General features: G+C 37.9%; 1 protein-coding gene across 2 annotated transcripts in view; it reads right to left on the bottom strand.

The window, feature by feature from the left end:
- The window catches only part of CCDC148 (coiled-coil domain containing 148), a 182,288-nt gene that overhangs the window by 46,924 nt on the left and 115,150 nt on the right, over positions 1-20,214 (bottom strand). For both annotated transcript variants that reach the window (XM_047085875.1, XM_047085876.1), the window contains one exon: positions 18,797-18,915. In XM_047085875.1, the coding sequence (XP_046941831.1) occupies positions 18,797-18,915 (119 nt within the window). The remainder of the gene's footprint in view (positions 1-18,796; positions 18,916-20,214) is intronic.

Genomic DNA, 20,214 nt, shown 5'->3' with positions numbered 1-20,214 from the left:
TTTAATGAACGAGAGTATTCTACTAATTTTGGGAAATCTCTTGCTGAGAAGCAAAAACATAACAAATGCTTGTAAAGTTTCTGTTGAAGTCACTCTAATAAACGTACTCTTTAAAATCTCACAGATTAGACTATGAACCCACTTTAAATGCCCGTAATGTCTTCCAATACAACATACTGAATATTGCATATTGTTAAGAAAAGACATGGAAAATAGAAACATCTGGTTTTACTACTTAGAAAATGCAATAATTGTCAATTGCCTGCTGTTGGCAAGCACCCCAAAAACACACACTAGATTAACAAAGCCAATTTAGTGTTAGGAAGGCAGCTGGCTCTAGTTTCTTCCTTCCCACATGGTCATCACCATCTTAAACTTCAAATATGTACTGTTTTGCAACATAGAAAAACTCCATTCCTTTGGAAACAATAACTGAAATCTAATGTTTGTTACTACAGAAAGCAATGCTTTCTCCATTACACACACATCCGTGCACATGTATGCACACACACACACACACACACACACATACACACACACAGCTGCTTAGACAGAAACATGCAAGATTTTTGCTTGCAGAGGATTCTTGAATTGCTAACCTCCTCCGTGAATATGAAGTTTTACCTCCATGACTTCCCTGGACTACTTCAATGAGGGAATCGCATTGGAAAAAAGAATTCAGGGGCACTTCTACAAAAAGTAGGATCTTCTCAAGAACCCAATAGATGATTTGGGGCCCATACTTCAGAAAGTATAAAAAGAACTCTGGTACACTAACCTTCAAACTTCACTGCACTTCAGAATCCCCTGAAGATTTTCAAAAACTGTTGGGACCAAAATCCTAATGCCACAGATTTTGATTTAATTGATCTGGAGGTTTGTCTAGGCATCAGGACTTTTAAATATTTCCCAGAGGATTCTGTTGCAGCAAAGACTGCAACCAGGGCTCTCGTATTACATTAACATTGACTAATGAATTTCTTTTTTTATTATTTATTTATATTTAGTTGTTATCTAAGTCCCAGTTAGTCAACAATCAGTATCATATTAATTTTTCAAGTGTGCAGTTTTGTGATTCAATACTTAACGTACAAAGCCCTATGCTCATCACAACAAGTGCATTCCTCAATTTCCCTTTGCGCAACTCTATAGACAACTCCCCTAACCATGACTCTTTGCTACCATTTTGCCTCTTCTGGAATGTCATATACATTTGATCACAGAGTGTATGGTATTGGGTGACTGATGAATTTCTTACATCTTTCCCTTCCATTTGTTGGTCATGCCAGCTCCATTCAGTCTTCTCCTATGAAATGTTATCCAGAGGAGCTGCTTAGCCAAGAAAGGTTCCTAAAATGCTTTAGGAATCTTTAAATTACCTTCCAGGGCATATAGCTAAAAATTTAAAACTGTTAAAGTTATTACAAAGGAGGTAAGTGGGAAAAGTGGGCTTTTTATTAAATGACAAGGAACAACAATGGATATAAATAAGTGAAATGTCACAATTACAACCATCCTTGTAAAGATAAGAACTGGCAAATACAGAGGGAGGACAGAGCTGAAAAGTTAGAGATTGAACATTTTAACAAGCCTTTACAAAATGTCATAATGACAAGAGGAGAGAGGGCCCTGTGCATGGAAGGATGATCTAATTTCTTATTTACTCTGCAACTTTCAGTGGTAATGGAAAGCAATGAATCTAAAGACAAAAAAAAATGAGACATGGCCATTACAAGTCCTTGCATCCTACTCTTCCCTGTGCATATCTAACATAAAGAATGCTCAGAAAAAAAAGTGTTTGTAGACAATATAAATATGCCTCACAGAACCGTTGTGGCTTACAGAGCTACACACTGCAATGGCTCATGCTGCAGCATTGGCCCCAATAGGCTGAGTAGGAAGGCTGAGGGGAAGGAGAGCATTCAGAGCCCTGCTAGAGAGAAAGAACCGTTGTATGCAAGAGAAGAGAGTTTAACTTCCAGCAAGTGGGTGGGAAAAGAAGGCCATTAGGAGGTCACATGACAACGTGGGAGGGCTAGCAAAGGACCTAGAATGTAGAATTAGGGAAATTAGATAATACAAGGTATAAACACTGTGGCAAATAATAAAAGAGACATGTATGTTCTTATGTTTATTTTAAAGTCTGATACTTCTGTTATGTGGAAAGGGTATCTTCTATTTAATACTTCTATATTTGATTCAGTATATTCCCTTCTATGTGACTTACCACTTTGCACATCAGTTTGAAGCCCACAGCCAATCAATGAACATGGAAAAGTATGGATTTTTTAAAAAGTTTCTTAATGTTTATTTTGAGAAACAGAGAGACCGAGCATGAGCAGAGGAGGGGCAGAGAGAGAGGGAGTCACAGAATCTGACACAGGCTCCAGGCTCTGAGCTGTCAGCACAAAGCTTGACATGACTTGGGGCTTAAACTCACAAACCATGAGATCATGACCTGAGCCGAAGTCAGACACTTAACCAGCTGAGCCACCCACGTGCCCCAGAAAAGTATGTTTTATTTATTGTTTTCAAAACTACTATTGTTTCTTCTTACTATCAGAAATGTATGCTCATTGTGGAAATTTTGGAAAATACAGGTGAAAATCAAAACCATCTTTCATTTTATTTCCTGGAGGAAAAAAGAATTGTTATCATAGGGTTATGTTTCTTTCAAGATTTTTTTATTTATATAAATATTACAGAAACAACATTTTTAAAATATTAACTTCATCTATTTTATTTCTCCTAGAAGTCATGTTTCCCTTTGGCCATTCCACTGGTATGAAAAGGAGAAGTAGGTGAGGTTCTGAGAAACCAGCTTCATCACTTTCTACCCCTTAGTGGATCAACTGTGAGGGTTGAGGCTTAGAAGAAATACTGAGGTAGCACTGGGAAAATCCAAGAACATGGGGCTAAGTCTCCACTTTCCTGATATAAAATGTCTCCCAGGGACACCTTGCATTTAGCATGGCATCCTGTCTACCATGACATGGGAACAGAGGGAGATATTTAGGGATTGCATGAGAAAATATTTGTTTCTCATGGCTTGCCCAAAGTCTTATTGGAAGTATAAGTCGTGTTCTGGGAAAACCAGGTCTGGCAAGACTTGGAGAGCTGAGGACCAAAAGCAATGGCAGGGTATGTGGTCGGCAGCAGCATATGTTGGCCCACATCCTAAGGCTGAGTCCAGTATGTTTTCAGTGGATCGTATAAGAAATGAGGCAAGAGATATCAGGGACATCCTGACAAGGGTAGTGAAGACCCTGAATTATTCAAGATGATGAAAAAAGCAGGGTTCAAAATTTGTATAAAGTATATCATTAACCCTGTAAGAAAGTCAGAATCTGCCAGTAGACCAGCCACTCAACCATCCATGGCCAAGGAGGCCATTCAGCTTTACTGTAAACCTCCAGTGGCCCACACAGTATCTATTCATCACACTGAGGTTATTCTGCTCTTGAAATGTGACTAGTCCAAATCAAAATGTGCTGAAAGTATAAAATGTACAGGTTTCAGAGACTTCATATGACAAAAAAAGAATGTAAAATATCTTGTTAAGGGGCACTTAGGTGGCTCAGTCAGTTGAGCATCCAACTCTTGGTTTAGGCTCAGGTTGTGATCCCAGGGTCATGGGATCGAGCCCCGCATCAGGCTTGACACTGAGCATGGAGCCTGCTTAAGATTCTTGCTCTCTCTCTCACTCTCTTTCTTCCTCTACCCTTCTTCCCCACTTATGTTCTTCCTCTCTTTAAAAAAAATAAAAAATTAAAAAATTAAATTTTATATTGATAGCATGTTGAAATGACAATGTTTCTGGATATATTGAGTTAAATAAAATTTATTATTAAAGTCAATTCCACCTGTCACTTTTTATATCATTAAGTGTGGCTACTAGAAAATTTAAAATTACATGTGTGATTTGCATAATATTTCTATTGGGTGGCTCTGCCTTGTACCCTGGGGAGGTAGAGGGATGAGATGAAATTGTGCAGGGTAATGAGGACACTGCAGGGTGTCAGAACCCAGAGGCTGACCAGCTATGCCATCCTTCCACTGAAGGAGGTTGCCTGACCTCCAGCAGAGAGTGCAGTTTGTACTTTGTCCACCTAAACAGACAGAATCCAAAATCAGATCATTTTGAAATGAAAGAGCTTGAGATAATTTTAATTGAAAAGTTTCCATCTTTCTTCACTACCCTGCAGGAAGGGGTCTCAAAGAGATTGAGATCAGTTACTATTCTTCACACATTTGGGAGTGGTGTGAGTAAATATTTGACCTCAGTACAAAGTAAAGTCTTTTATAGAATTGATATCATACTTTATATAAATTTTAAACCCTACTTTTTAAAAAAAGTTTATTTTTTTTTTGAGACAGAGAGGGGGGAGACTGCATGCCTGCTCACAAGCAGGGGAGGGGCAGAGAGAGGGAGAGGGAGAGAATCCCAAGTAGGTTCTGCACTGACAGTGCAGGGCCCCAGTGCAGGGCTCAGTCTCAACCATGAGCTCATGACCTGAGCTGAAATAAAGAGTCTGACACCTAACTTAGCCACCCAGGCACCCCTTGAGCCCTATTTGTTTAATCAACCTGCATATGTTAATCTCTCACCAACAGGAAAATATATATACATTGTCCTGTAAAAATAGATATATAAAGTAATGCTGAAATGGAATGATATTCAGTAATAAAAAGGAAAAAAACAATACATGCTACAACATGGATGAGCCTCAAAAATATTATGCTAAGAGAAAGAACCCAGATAGATTACATTTATATAAAATGTTATAGGGGCCCCTGGGTGGCTCAGTCAGATGAGCATTTGACTTCAGCTCAGGTCATGATCTTGCAGTTTGTGAGTTCAAGCCAGGCATCGGCTCTGTGCTGACAGCCTGGAGCCTGTTTCGGATTCTCTCTCCCTCTCTCTATGTCCCTCCACTGCTCATGCTCTGTCTCTCTCTCTCTCAAAAATAAATAAACACTATAATTTTTTAAATAAATAAAATATTATATAAATGTATACAAAATGTATATAAAATTTATATTTATATATAATTTATATAAAAAGGCAAATCTATTGAAACAGAAATAGACTAGTGGTGGTGCGGGAGCCAAGATGACAGAACAGCATGGAAGTTTTTTGTGTGTCTCACATCCATGAAATAGTGTCAGACCAACACTAAACCATTCTACACACCTAGAAAACTGATTGGAGGATTAACACAACAATCTGCACAACCTGAACCACAGAATTCAGCAGGTATGTGGTGTGCAGAGGTGAATTTGGGAAGCGAGAAGCCGTAGAGGGTAGGGAACCACTTTTGGGGGCAGAGAGGACAGAGACTGGGGAGGGAGGAAGAACACGGGAAAAGCACCCCTCACCAAAAGCAGCTGGAGAGAAAGTGGACAATTGGAAACAGCCACAGGGACTAAACTAAAAGGGGAGAAAGAAGAAAGGAGAGGGTTTAAATTCCATTAAGACTGTAAACAAGGGGAGCGCAAAGTCTGCAACTCTGCAGCTCGATATCTTGCGGTGCTCTGGTGGAAAGGGCAAATCCCCAGGAACAGAGTGGGGTCCAGGAGGTTCTCAGGCCACACAGGGAAAAGCGGTTCCACTGCTGGAAGGACATATGGTAGAGACTGTTGAAGCCACCTGGTCCCAGCAGACTCCAGAAGGCCGCCACATTCGCTGGTGCTGGGGCAAGGTCATTAAGGGTAAAGCCTGGTGCCAGATGTGTGTTGTCATTTTCCATAATCCCTGAAACACTGCTGCTACACCGTCTCGTGAACTTTTTCTGGGGCGGGCTGGCACCTGGCTGCAGTATTGGGGCACCGGCAGCAGCAGGGTCCAGTGGGCGTTCCTGTGCGCAGCCGATATTCAGCCATTGCTCATTCGGCCATTGTTCGGTGAGACCCTCCTGCAGAGGGGCGGAATGGGTCAAAGCCGCAGTCCTTCAGAAGTAAGGGGCCGGGGAAAACGGCCGCATCTGAGACAAAAGTCGGGAGAGAGGTACTGCCTGAAGCCTAGTCACAAACAGTGAAAAAGCGGGGAGTGGACAAGAGCTGAAGACAGAGGACGCGTGCGCAATTGTGGTTCTGGGAGAACAGACTGGGTGGCTGGATGGTGCCATTTTCACCTCTCCCACGTAAATGCACCCATGAGCACCGCAACAATCCACCCCAGTAAGCTAGCAGCGCCATCTATCGGAGAGCGGAGCTGTTATGCTGAGCCCTGCCCATCTGGGCCAACTTCACTCTTCAAGAACACAAGTCTCACCGCCAGCTTAATTTATGGACTATAAAGAGCTACACAGACTGACTTCTAGGGGAAAACAAAGAAATTTCAGTCCTACTTCAATCTGTTAGCAGGTTCACCTATTCAATTTTCTTTCTTTTTTTCTTTTTTTCTCTTTTACAATTCTTTTCTTTTTCTTGAATACAAAAAGAGAAAAAGTTCATTTTTATTTTCAATTTTTATTAAAAATATTTTTCTTTAATTTTTATTACTATATTTTTTACTTTGGTGTAAATTTTTTTCAAATTCTACTTTACTTCCATCATTTTATTTTAGTCTACTTCAGTGTATCCACCTTTTCAAATTTTCAAACAATTTCCTTTTTTCTTTTTTTTCTCTTTTTCATTTCTTTTCTTTTTCTTGAATGCGGAAAGAGAAAAACTTCATTTTTACTTTCAATTTCTATTAAAAATATTTCTACTTAACTTATATTACTATATTTTTTGCTTCTATGTAAATTTTTTCAAATTCTACTTTACTTCCATCATTTTATTTTAGTCTACTACAGTGTATTCACTTTTTCAAACTTTCAACCGATTTCTTTTTTTTTAATTTTTTTTCTCTTTTTCGTTTCTTTTCTTTTTTCTTAAATACAGGAAAAGAAAAAAATCATATTTATTTTTAATTTTTATTAAAAACTATTTTTCTTTAATTTTTTTCTACTATATTCTTTACTTTTGTATATAATTTTTCAAATTCTATTTTACCCCCATCATCTCATTTTAGTCTACTTCAATGTATTCATTTTTTGAAATTCTCAAACGATTTCTTTTTTTTTTCTTCCCCCCCCTTTTTTTTCCTCTAATCTGTCAAACCACTTTCAACACCCAGACCAAAACACACCTAGTATCTAGCATCATCTATTCACTTTTTGTGTGTGTGTTTTTAATTTTTAATTTTAATATTTTTTTAATTTTAGTTTTTTTAATTTCAATTTTTCTACCTCATTAATTCCTTTTCTCCCTTCAAAATGACAAAACGAAGGAATTCACCCCAAAAGAAAGAGCAGGAAGAAACGACAGCCAGGGATTTAACCAACACAGATACAAGCAAGATGTCTGAACCAGAATTTAGAATCACGATAATAAGAATACTAGCTGGAATTGAAAATAGAAGAATCCCTTTCTGCAGAGATAAAAGAAGTAAAAAATAGCCAGAATGAAATTAAAAATGCTATAACTGAGCTGCAATCACGGATGGATGCAGCAGCGGCAAGGATGGACAAGGCAGAACAGAGAATCAGCGATATAGAGGACAAACTTAGGGAGAATAATGAAGCAGAAAAAAAGAGGGAGATTAAGGCAAAGAGTACGATTTAAGAATTAGAGAAACCAGTGACTCATTAAACAGGAACAACATTAGAATCATAGGGGTCCCAGAAGAGGAAGAGAGAAAATTGGGAGAGAAGGGTTATGTGAGCAAATCATAGCAGAAAACTTTCCTAACCTGGGGAAAGACACAGACATCAAAATCCAGGAAGCACAGAGGACCCCCATTAGATTCAACAAAAAACAACGATCAACAAGGCATATCATAGTCAAATGCACAAAATAGGCAAGGAGAGAATCATGAAAGCAGCAAGGGAAAAAAAGTCCCTGACATACAAGGGAAGACGGAGCAGGTTTGCAGCAGACCTATCCACAGAAACTCGGCAGGCCAGAAAGGAGTGCTGGGATATATTCAGTGTGCTGAATCAGAAAAATATTCAGCCAAGAATTCTTTATCCAGCAAGGCTGTCATTCAAAATAGAAGGAGAGATAAAAGGTTTCCCAGGCAAACAAAAATTAAAGGAGTTAGTGGCCACTAAACCAGCCCTGCAAGAAATTTTAAGGGGGACTTTCTGAGGGGAGAAAAGATGAAAATTTATATATATATATATATATATATATATATATATATATATATATATATACATACCAGAAGCAACAAAGATTTGAAAGGACCAGAGAACACCACCAGAAACGCCAACTCTACAAGCATCATAATGGCAATAAATTCATATCTTTCAGTACTCACTCTAAATGTCAATGGACTCAATGCTCCAATCTAAAGACATAGGGTAACAGAATGGATAAGAAAACAAGATCCATCTATATGCTGTTTACAAGAGACCCACTTTAGACCTAAAGACACCTTCAGATTGAAAACAAGGCGATGGAGAACCATCTGTCATGCTAATGGTCAACAAAAGAAAGCTGGAGTAGCCATACTTATATCAGACAATCTAGACTTTAAAATAAAGACTGTATCAAGAGATGCAGAAGGGCATTATATCATAATCAAGGGGTCTATAGACCAAGAAGACCCAACAATTGTAAACATTTATGCTCCAAATGTGAGAGAACACAAATATATAAATCAATTGATCACAAACAAAAAGAAACTCATCAATAGTAATACCATAATAGTAGGAGACTTCAACACCCCAGTCACAGCAATGGACAGATCATCTAATCAAAAAATCAACAAGGAAACAATGGCTTTAAATGACACACTGGACCAGATGGACTTAACAGATATATTCAGAACATTATATCCTAAAGCAGCAGAATATACATTCTTCTCCAGTGCACATGGAACATTCTCCAGAATAGACCATATACTGGGACACAAATCAGCCCTAAGTAAGTACAAAAAGATCGAGATCATACTGTGCATATTTTCAGACCACAACGTTATGAAACTTGAAATCAACCACAAGAAAAAAATTGGAAAAGTAACAAATACTTGGAGACTGAAGAACATCCTACTAAAGAATGAATGGGCTAACCAAGCAGTAAAAGAGGAAATTAAAAAGTATATGGAAGTCAATGAAAATGATAACACCACAACCCAAAACCTCTGGGACACAGCAAAGGCAGTTATAAGAGGAAAGTATATAGCAATCCAGGCCTTCCTAAAGAAGGAAGAAAGATCTCAGATACACAACCTAACCTTACACCTTAAGGATCTGGAAAAAGAACAGCAAATAAAACCCCAAACCAGCAGAAGACAGGAAATAATAAGATTAGAGCAGAAATTAATGTTACCGATACCAAAAGAGTAGAACAGATCAATAAAATCAGAAGCTGGTTCTTTGAAAGAATTAACAAAATTGATACACCACTAGCCAGTTTGATCAAGAAGAAAAAGGAAAGGACCCTAATAAATAAAATCAAGAATGAAAGAGGAGAGATCACAACCAACACAACAGAAATAAAAACAATAATAAGAGAATATTATGATCAATTATATGCCAATAAAATGGGCAATCTGGAAGAAATGGAAAAATTCCTAGAAACATATACACTACCAAAACTGAAACAGGAAGAAATAGAAAATTTGAACAGACCCATAACCAGTAAGGAAATCGAACTATTAATCAAAAATCTGCCAAAAAACAAGAGTCCAGGGCCAGATGGCTTTCCAGGGGAATTCTACCAAACATTTAAGGAAGAGTTAACACCTATTCTCATGAAACTGTTCCAAAAAATAGAAATGGAAAGAAAACTTCCAAACTCTTTCTATGAAGCCAGCATTACCTTGATTCCAAAACCAGACAGGGACCCCACTAAAAAGGAGAACTATAGACCAATTTCCCTGATGAACATGGGTGAAAAATCCTCAACAAGATATTAGCCAACCGGATCCAACAATACATTAAAAAAATTATTCACCACAACCAAGTGGGATTTATACCTAGGATGCAGGGCTGGTTCAATATCCGCAAAACAAGTAACATGATTCATCACATCAATAAAAGAAAGGACAAGAACCATATGATCCTCTCAACAGATGCAGAGAAAGCATTTGACAAAATACAGCATGCTTTCTTGATAAAAATCTTCAAGAAAGTAGGGCGAGAAGCAGCATACCTCAAGATCATATAAGCCATATATGAAAGACCAACGCTAATATCATCTTCAATGAGGAAAAACTGAGAGCTTTCCCCCTAAGGTCAGGAACAAGACAGGGATATCCACTCTCGCCACTGTTATTCAACATAGTATTGGAAGTCTTAGCCTCTGCAATCAGAAAACACAAAGAAATAAAAGGCATCCAAATCGGCCAGGAGGAGATCAAACTTTCACTCTTTGCAGATGACATGATACTCTATATGGAAAACCCTAAAGGTTCCATCAAAAAACTGCTAGGATTGATTCATGAATTCAGCAAAGTGGGAGGATATAAAATCAATGCACAGAAATTGGTTGCATTCCTATACACCATCAATGAAGCGACAGAAAGAGAAATCAAGGAATCGATCCCATTTACAGTTGCACAAAAAAACCATAAAATACCTAGGAATAAATCTACCCAAAGAGGTGAAAAATCTATACACTGAAAACTATAGAAAGCTTATGAAAGAAACTGAAGAAAACACAAAAAAATGGAAAAAGATTCCATGCTCCTGGATAGGAAGAACAAATATTGTTAAAATGTTGATACTACCCAAAGCAATCTAAATATTCAAGCAATCCCTATGAAAGTAACACCAGCATTCTTCACAGAACTAGAACAAAAAATCCTAAAATTTGTATGGAACCAGAAAAGACCCCGAATACCCAAAGCAATCTTGAAAAAGAAAACCAAAGCAGGAGGCATCACAATCCCAGACTTCAAGCCATACTACAAAGCTGTAATCATCAAGACAGTATGGTACTGGCACAAGACACTCAGATCAATACAACAGAATAGAGAACCCAGAAATGGACCCACAAACGTATGGCCAACTAATCTCTGACAAAGCAAGAAAGAATATCCAATGGAATAAAGACAGTCTCTTCAGCAAGTGGTGTTGGGAAAACTGGACAGCGACATGCAGAAGAAAGCCTGGACCACTTTCTTACACCATACACAAAAATAAACTCAAAATGATGAAAGACCTAAATGTAAGACAGGAAGCCATCAAAATTCTCGAAGAGAAGCAGGCAAAAACCTCTTTGATCTTGGCCGCAGCAAATTCTTACTCAATACATCTCCGGAGGCAAGGAAAACAAAAGCAAAAATGAATGGTACCTCATCAAAATAAAAAGCTTCTGTACAGCAAAGGAAACAATCAGCAAAACTAAAAGGCAACCGACAGAATGGGAGAAGATATTTGCAAATGACATATCAGATAAAGGGTTAGTATCCAAAATCTATAAAGAACTTCTCAAACTCAACACCCAAAAAACAAATAATCCAGTGAAGAAATGGGCAAAAGACATGAATAGACACTTCTCCAAGGAAGACATCCAGATTGCCAACTGACACATGAAAAAATGCTCAACATCACTCATCATCAGGGAAATACAAATCAAAACCACAATGAGATAACACCTTACACATGTCAGAATGGCTAACATTAACAACTCAGGCAACAACAGATGTTGGTGAGGATACAGAGAAAGAGGATCTGTTTTGCATTGTTGGTGGGAATGCAAGCTGGTGCAGACACTCTGGAAAACAGTATGGAGTTTCCTCAAAAAACTAAAAATAGAACTACCCTACGACCCAGCAATTGCACTACTAGGCATTTATCCACGGGATACAGGTGTGCTGTTTCGAAGGGATATATGCACCCCCATGTTTATAGCAGCACTATCAGCAATAGCCAAAGTATGGAAGGAGCCCAAATGTCCATCGATGGATGAATGGATAAAGAAGTTGTGGTATATATATACCATGGAGTATTACTCAGCAATCAAAAAGAATGAAATCTTGCCATTTGCAACTATGTGGATGGAACTGGAGGGGATTATGCTAAGCGAAATTAGTCAGTCAGAGAAAGACAAAAATCATATGACTTCACTCATATGAGGACTTTAAGAGAGAAAACAGATGAACATAAGGGAAGGGAAACAAAAATAATATAAAAACAGTGAGGCGGACAAAACAGAAGAGACTCATAAATATGGAGAACAAACTGAGGGTTACGGGAGGGGTTGTGGGAAGGGGGATGGGCTAAGTGGGTAAGGGGCATTAAGGAATATACTCTTGAAATCATTGTTTCACTATATACTAACTAATTCGGATGTAAATTTAAAAAAGAAAAAAGAAAATTAAAAAAAAAGAAAGAAATAGACTAGTGGTCATTTGGGGCTGTGTAGGAATAGGAATTAATGGAAATGGGCATGAGAGATCTTTCTGGGTTAATGTAAATGATATAAAACTGGACCATAGCCCTGGTTGTACATGTGTATAAATTTACTAAAAATCATTTCATTGTACACTGAAAACAAGAGAATTCATATATAAATTGCTATTCAATAGAGGATTTTTTTTAATGTTAAAAGTAGCAGGGTTGGTAGCTTTCCATAAAGCATTTTAAATGTTTGCACATTGTTATGAAAAGACATGGAAAATGAGCCTCCTGAGTGGCTCTGTTGGTTGAGCATCCAACTTAGGCTCAGGTCATGATCTCATGGTTTGTGGGTTCGAGCCCCGCATCAGGCTCTGTGCTGACAGCTCAGAGCCTGGAGCCTGCTTCGGATTCTGTGTCTCCCTCTCTCTCTGCCCCTCCCCCACTTGTGCTGTGTTTCTCTCTGTCTTTCAAAAATAAATAAATAAATGTAAAAATAATTTTAAAAAGAAAAAAAGACATGGAAAGTAGACAAGTAGAAAAAAATTGAAAACTATCAGTAACCTTGCCTTTGGCAAACACTCCAATATCTACCAATTTATTGTTAAGACATCAAAAATGCAATGTAAATTATTTAGAAATTAGATAATGAAACCTTATTTGAAAACTTATAGAATGCAGGCCAAGAGATGCAGGTTAAAAAAGGAACCTATAGCCAAATAAATTTATTAGAAAATAAAAGAGACTGAAAACAAATTAAAATTTTCAACCTAAGAGGATAGATATAGCTCAGTAATATTCAGGATTATGCTTCTTCCTCTGTCTTACCTCAAACTCCATTCCCAATGAAACAAGTCATCATATTTTACCTAAATACTTGAACATTTGTCATTTCTGCATCCCCACTGCTACTTCCTAGTTCATACACTTTTCCTCACACTGCTACTAAAGAAAATTTAGAATCAGCTTCTTGGTCATCAATTTCTACTTATTCCAAGCCTTCACCAGAAAACAAAACAAAACAAAACAAAACAAAACAAAACAAAACAAAACAACCAACAAACTATGAAATCTTCGGAAGAAATTGAGAGAAGACTTGAACTGGAGAGCTATTCTGGAAGGATGATCCTAGGTTGGAAATTTAATTTGGTATATATGACAGCATTCTTTAACAAAATATCAATGCAAACAATTGACAAGATTTTTAAAAATGAAATTTGACATAAGAATAACTAAGATATGGGGCACTTGGGTGGCTCAGTTGGTTAAGCGTCCAACTTCAGCTCAGGTCATGATCTTGCAGTTCGTGAGTTTGAGCCCTGCGTCAAGCCCTGTGCTGACAGCTCAGAACCTGGAGCCTGCTTCAGATTCTGTGTTTCCCTCTCTCTTTGTCCCTCCCCAGCTCTCACTCTGTCTCTGTCTCTCTCTCAAAAATAAACAAATATTAAAAAATTAAAAAAAAGAATAAGATATTTTGAAAAGAATAATGAGTGAACACTTGCTCTAACAGATAGCAAAAGAGATTAAAATAGCATGGTATTGATGTAGAAATATAAATATAGATCAGTTTTTATTTAATCTAATAAGAGTCCATATGGATATGAAAGTATAATTAGAAGGATAATATATAATAAAGGTGGCATTTCAACTCAGTGGGTTAGGATGCATCATTAAATAATTGGTGTTGAGAGAGCTATCAATTTAGACCAAAAAATGAAAGTCAAACACTTAGCTCGTATCATTCTTGGAAATAAATTCCAGATGGCTAAACTTTAGAAGAAATCTGGATGATATATACTATTTTAAAAGAATTAGGTAGGTCTATTTGCAGGAATGCCGTGTGTCGTTTTGAAGTTTGTGCTTTGCAAAAGCAATGCCAGACCAGGAGTATAAATAGGGAATGACATCCAGCTTTGCTGCTGCTTGTCAAGCTGAGTGCCATGGTTCAGAAAGGGTTTTTTTTTTCCTAATTTGTCTACTTCTGGATAGGGGATCTACGTACTTTGCCATCAGAAGGGAGAACCTCTTCTAATTGGAACAAAAACCTTATATACTAGCAGCAACAGTAAATAGTACTTAATAGTAAATAAGTAATTTGTGGATACATAAATGCTTTTGTTTGTTTTTTTAAAAACACAAATGGCTGCTATAAACTGAACTTGTCTCTCTAAAATTCATATGTTGAAGTCCCACCCTCCTATGTGATAGTATTTGGAGAAAAGGCCTTTGGGAAATCATTTGGTTTAGATGAGGTCATGAGGGTGGGCCCTCACGATGGGGTTAGTGACCTTATAAGAAGAGACAGAGAGCTACTGTCTCTCTCCTCACCTATGGGCACAAAGTCTAAAATCAGTTGTCTATAAGCCACAAAGAAAGTTCTCCCAGAAACTCACCATGCTGGCACCTTGATCTTAGACTTATAGTTTCCAAAACTATGGAGAAAATAAATTTCTGTTGTTTAAGCCACCAGTCTGGTATTTTATTATGGAAGTCTGAGCTAATACAACAGTATTATATCATAAAATGTATTGGATTTCTGTTGTTGTTCTTCAACTTATTTTTTATGTAGGTACATAGTATGTATGCATAAGTATTAAACAATGGAAAACAGAAAGGGCTTCTAGAGAAGACACTGTATGAGGGTAGTGATCAAGGGGCACTTTTGCTTTAACCTTGTTTTATTTTTAATAAAAATGTCCTCATTATTACATGTTTTATCTAAAATATTTAAAATGCTTAAACACTTTGAGAAAAAAATTGTTAGAAGGTGTCTTGTGTTTTAAAAATTCAATTGGTTGGGGTGACCTGGTGGCTCAGTTAGTTAAGCACCCGACTCTTGATTTAGTCTCAGGTCACGATCTCACGGGTTCATGAGACCAAGCCCCATGTCAGGTTCTGTGCTGACAGTGTGCTGGTATATCCATACACACTCTCTCCCTCAAAACAAATAAATAAACTTAAAAAATTCAATTGATAGTAATCGCTTATATTTGATGAGTGTTGCATTCAATACTTCATTTAATCCTTACAACAATCCTATGAAGTAGACATTATATATGTCTTTATTTTACAGATGAAGAAATTTAAGCATAGGCAAGTTAAATAATTTACCCCAAAGTCACATAGCTATAAAGGATAGAGCCAGGATTCCAATGTCGACAACTTAATTAAAGAACCTTCCTTCTTAACCTCTCTGGCATGTTCAGAAAGAAAATAGGCCTTAGGGTTAGTGGAAACTTTGGCAAAAACAAAAACAAAATAATAAGGGCAAAACGCAGAGTATAACTGAGAAGGAAAACATAATTAATAAGTAAAATGAATTACTTTATCTCTTTATGTTGAACCACATGAAACTGCCAATACTTAACCATTTCCGACCTGCAAAAATGGAATTTTCTTATGGTTCAACATATCTGCTAATGTATGAATATTGGTTTCAAGAAACTTAACCTTAGAATTAAAAACTAGAAAAAGAAAATAAACAATGGACATTTTTAAACCCTCAAGGCCATGTGTGCATGTTTTTAACAGATCTGGAAACAGTTTTAAGCTCTTATTCTGATATGAAAAAAAACGAGCCTCCAGTTAAAATATTAAACATGAGGTTTGTGAATTGTATTTCAGTAGCAGAGAAAAACAAATCAACCAAATTTCTTAGTGTCAGGATGGTTATAAAAGAACACAACTTCTGGTTCTTGCCAGGAGCAAAAGCTACCAGCAGTTTTTACACGTTGAGTTCCATCTCCCTACATCACAGAATGAGGACTATGCTTTAATCTACAACATCATCCAAAATTTTCTGGGAACTATTTCTTGATATATGATCCTGATATTTTAATGGCCTTCCTCACTGATTTCCCAATGGCACGAAAGAACTAGATTCATAACTTTCTGAATCTACATTTCGCACGAGTAGAACATACAGATCATAGGCCCTTAAACGTTGATAGCTTACTTAGCCCTCAGAGGTTATACAGTTCAATTTTACAAAGTACAAAGCAGAGCCCTATAGAGGCTGAATGGCTTTGGCCAGATCAGACACTATTCCAAGAAGATTGAAGACTAAAAACCTGGTCCCCTGGTTCCTAGTCCTTAGTACTCTTTTCGTTATGTTGTAATATGCCTATTTTTTCCTGTTATGTAATGCAGATTAATCTGATTTTCCTTTTCTTCTTTTCAACTGGATTTCTGAGTCAGCTAATCTTGATAATTATTGGAACAGGAAGGAAAAGACCGAAATGGCTCTGTAATCAAAGAAACTCCCTGGCTGCGAGGGGAGATTCTATTAGAAGCCTGTCTGCTAGATGCTGGGACCTCACATCTGTTCTGTTCTTCCCACCCCCTTTAATTCCTGTGGCTCTCTTGTTTCCCCAGCATAGCTTCAGACTATCCACCCAGACTTTGACCTCCACCATTGCCTTGCTCTTTAGTATTTAGCTGTTGGTGGGATTTTTGTCTCTGACCCATGGCATGGCCTATCTGCTGGTAAGCACTTTGTGTTTGTTTGGCTGGTTTCTCATTGACTGTTTCACCTCTTAGCCTTGAACTCTAAAATCCTGAGACACCTAGAAAATGATGTGAATTTCATCCAGAAAATCTTTAGGAATAGCCTGGCATCTATGTGGAACTCCACATTTAGTCTGCAAGCTTGGTGACTGGAGTTTGAGATAACTGTCCCATGGGTCACAGGGGAAGCTTCCTAGATACAAGTGAACCTAGCTGTATAAAATGGCTAAGTCCAGGGCACCTGGGTGGCTCAGTTGGTTAAGCATACAACTCGTGGTTTCAGCTCAGGTCATGATCTCATGGTTTGTGAGTTCGTACCCTGCATTGGTCTCTGTGCTGGCAGTGCGGAGCCTGCTTGGGATTTTCTGTCTCCCTCTCTGTCTGCCCCTCCCCTCACGCCGTCTCTGTCTCTCTAAAAATGAATAAATAAATAAATAACATGGCTATGTCCCCCAAGATTATGTATAAATCTAAGGAATAATTTTTTAATAGATTTTATTTTTAGAGCAATTTTAGATTCACAGCAAAACTAAGCAGAAAGTACAGAGTTCCAGGCAAGGTTTTTACACTGACTAACAGTAAAGAAAAAACTATTGTGACTTCCATTATGAAATAAAAGAGCTATTCTTAATTTTTCTCCTGTGAAAATCTACTCAGAAGCTAGGTAAACTAGATAACTATGTGGGCTACCAATTTATTGTCTCTTAACTCCAAATTCACCCTTCATTGCCTACTCTATGAAAACAAGATAGACCCTGTAACTATTTCTCCCTTGCATCTGGCACAATGTTAAGCTATGTCAGAAAGGGGTTCTGGAAAGATACTGAAGGAGGAAGGGGCTTTCTTTCCTGATTCCAGTGTTTACCCCTTCTTGCTCCTACCACATGGCTGCCGGCTGCATGTGTGGGGAACACACAGTGGCACCTGTGCCCATGGAGTTCCACTGGTGCCCAATGGTCAGTTTCCCAACAAACTTAAGAGGCACTCCCATGGTCAGATCCCCACTGAGTTTTGCAAGCATCCCAATGGTTGACTTCCAGCTTTGGCTTCCTACACCCAGGCAGGGTGTTTCTTGCTTTCCCAGTGACTCTGAACAAGACCTGGTTGAGCCCATATAATAACTTCTCCACCATTCAGTGGGCCACAACCATGCCTTCTACAATGAGATCTGAATCTCAACCATGGAGGGTCGGGAGGGGGGGTTGGTGAGGCACTTCCATATTTGTTTCTTCTATGGGAACCTTCCTTCAGCCCTGGAGTTGTCTTCAAAGCTCTCTTTATCTCTTTACATAACAGAGGTTTTCTGTTAGAATTAATAATTCTTTATCTTAAGCTTTCCCTATTCAAATTATTATGTTATCTTGTCTCTTCACTGACCCTGATTGATACTGTAAACTTGGAAAAATAATTTTAATTTCTCAGCTAATTTCTCAGTTTAATTTCTCATTCATAAAATGAGGATACTGGGTTAGTTGGTCTCAAATGCCCTTTTCAGCTCTAAAAATACACCATTCCAAGAAACCCTCCATGTTTTCCTACAGAGTGCATTCTAAGTATACTAGAATGAATCACATACACAGTATAATTGTGTATTGTCCTTCTCAGTCTCAATTGTATTAAATGGGTCTCCCTTCTTACCTGAATAATGGTTTCCTCCTTCTAGGTCAACCTATTAAGTCATAGTAGCACCCAGTATCCTTTCATGCACACAATGGGCAATCAAATACTATAAAATCCTCTGTAAGGGTTTTAACTAGGAAGCTATCCAAGGAACAAAATGGCAAACCAGAGATTTGTGTATGAATATGAGAGACTGAAATACATTATAAGTATCATTTTATCTATTTGTGGGATACAAACATTGGAAGGATACATTAAGTATAAAAAAATGCTCCCTCTGATACTGTTTACCCAAACCATCTCCATTACTATGCAATTTAAGATTTTTTTTTTACCTTTCTCTGTCTTTTACTGACTGTTCAGCCATTAATTTCTTCAGTTCTTCTAGACGCTGAAGATCTCTCATTTCCACTTCTTGCCACTTCTGTTCTTTTTTAGCCCAATATTTTCTTATCTATTGTATAAATGTTACATCAAATTTAAATTAACAACATATATGTTAAAATGAGGAGAAAAGTTATAACAACATTATCCTGTGGTTCCTATAGCCAATATTAAACTTAAATGGTACTTTATATTTTTCATTTCTTAGATCTGCCTATGGTATATTGACAGCAGACAAAAAATAAATGAAAACCTGAAGATACAAGTCCTGAGAAACTGCATGGTTTAATGGTTTCTGAAGTGGAAATGTAACTTGTGCCAAGATCTAAAGCCTGAATCTATGGCTAAAATAATCGACTTTCAGGGAACCACAATAGAAGTATGTTATTGTCTCTAAAGCATATGATCTACCTGTTACTCAAGAATATTTTTATCCTCTTATGGTAATGCAGTCTTTAACAAATATAGCATTAAACCTATTCTTACTTTAAAAGCATGAGTTTATTTATGCTAATGGACAGCAGGATGTTGAAAGCTTTATGCTTCTGGGGAAGTGGCAGGAGATAGGTGGGAGGAAGGAGAACAAGAAAAAAATAGCAGAGTTATGATATATAGTAGTTCTGACTTATGTGGTAAAATAAAGGACACATTTATCAAGCTCAAAAAGGTGAAAGCATTGTTCTTACTAGGCCTGTTTTATTTCCCTTCTCTGGAAATGGAGACAGCCTGAGAAAACTGGAAGTATACATATGCTCTTCTCTTTTTTTTTTAATGTTTATTTATTTTTGAGAAAGAGAGAGAGAGCATGAGTGGGGTAGGGGCAGAAAGAGAGAGGGAGACAGAATATGAAGCAGGCTGCAGGCTCCAGGCTCTGAGCTGTCAGCACAGAGCCTGAGGCAGGGCTTGAACTCATGAACCGTGAGATCATGACCTGAGTTGAAGTCGGATGCTTAACCGACTGAGCCACCCAGGCGCCCCTACGTATGCTATTTTCAAGAGGATGAAACCATCATTCAAGGTTCCCCTGGTGATGGGGCAATTGAAGTTAATGTGTATTTGACAGAGGCCCCTTCAACCACTTGGCTCGCCATGTTGTGTGCAACTCAAGAGACTGGATCTTGTTGGTAAAAAGTAGAGTACTTCAGTGGTGAATGATAATGAGTGACTGCCAGCAGAAGGTCTGTTGTGGAGGACATGTTAGCTTCACCCCCAGCGTGGCATTGTCTCTTTTGAGAAGTGAATATGAAAAGCTAAGTGGTTTCCAGACTTGCCTTAGCAACATGGTCTCTGACCACTGGGAGCACAAAGGAAGCCTCCCAAGCAACATGGCCACAGTCATCGCAGCTCTGCCACAGGGCCGCCACACCAG

This window comes from Lynx rufus, unplaced genomic scaffold (genome assembly GCF_022079265.1).
Source record: "Lynx rufus isolate CCGP_SWC_20201006 ecotype Redwood Valley unplaced genomic scaffold, mLynRuf1.p SCAF_2, whole genome shotgun sequence".
NCBI classification, from domain to species: Eukaryota; Metazoa; Chordata; class Mammalia; order Carnivora; family Felidae; genus Lynx; species Lynx rufus.
This window is presented reverse-complemented; position numbering and strand designations above follow the sequence as displayed.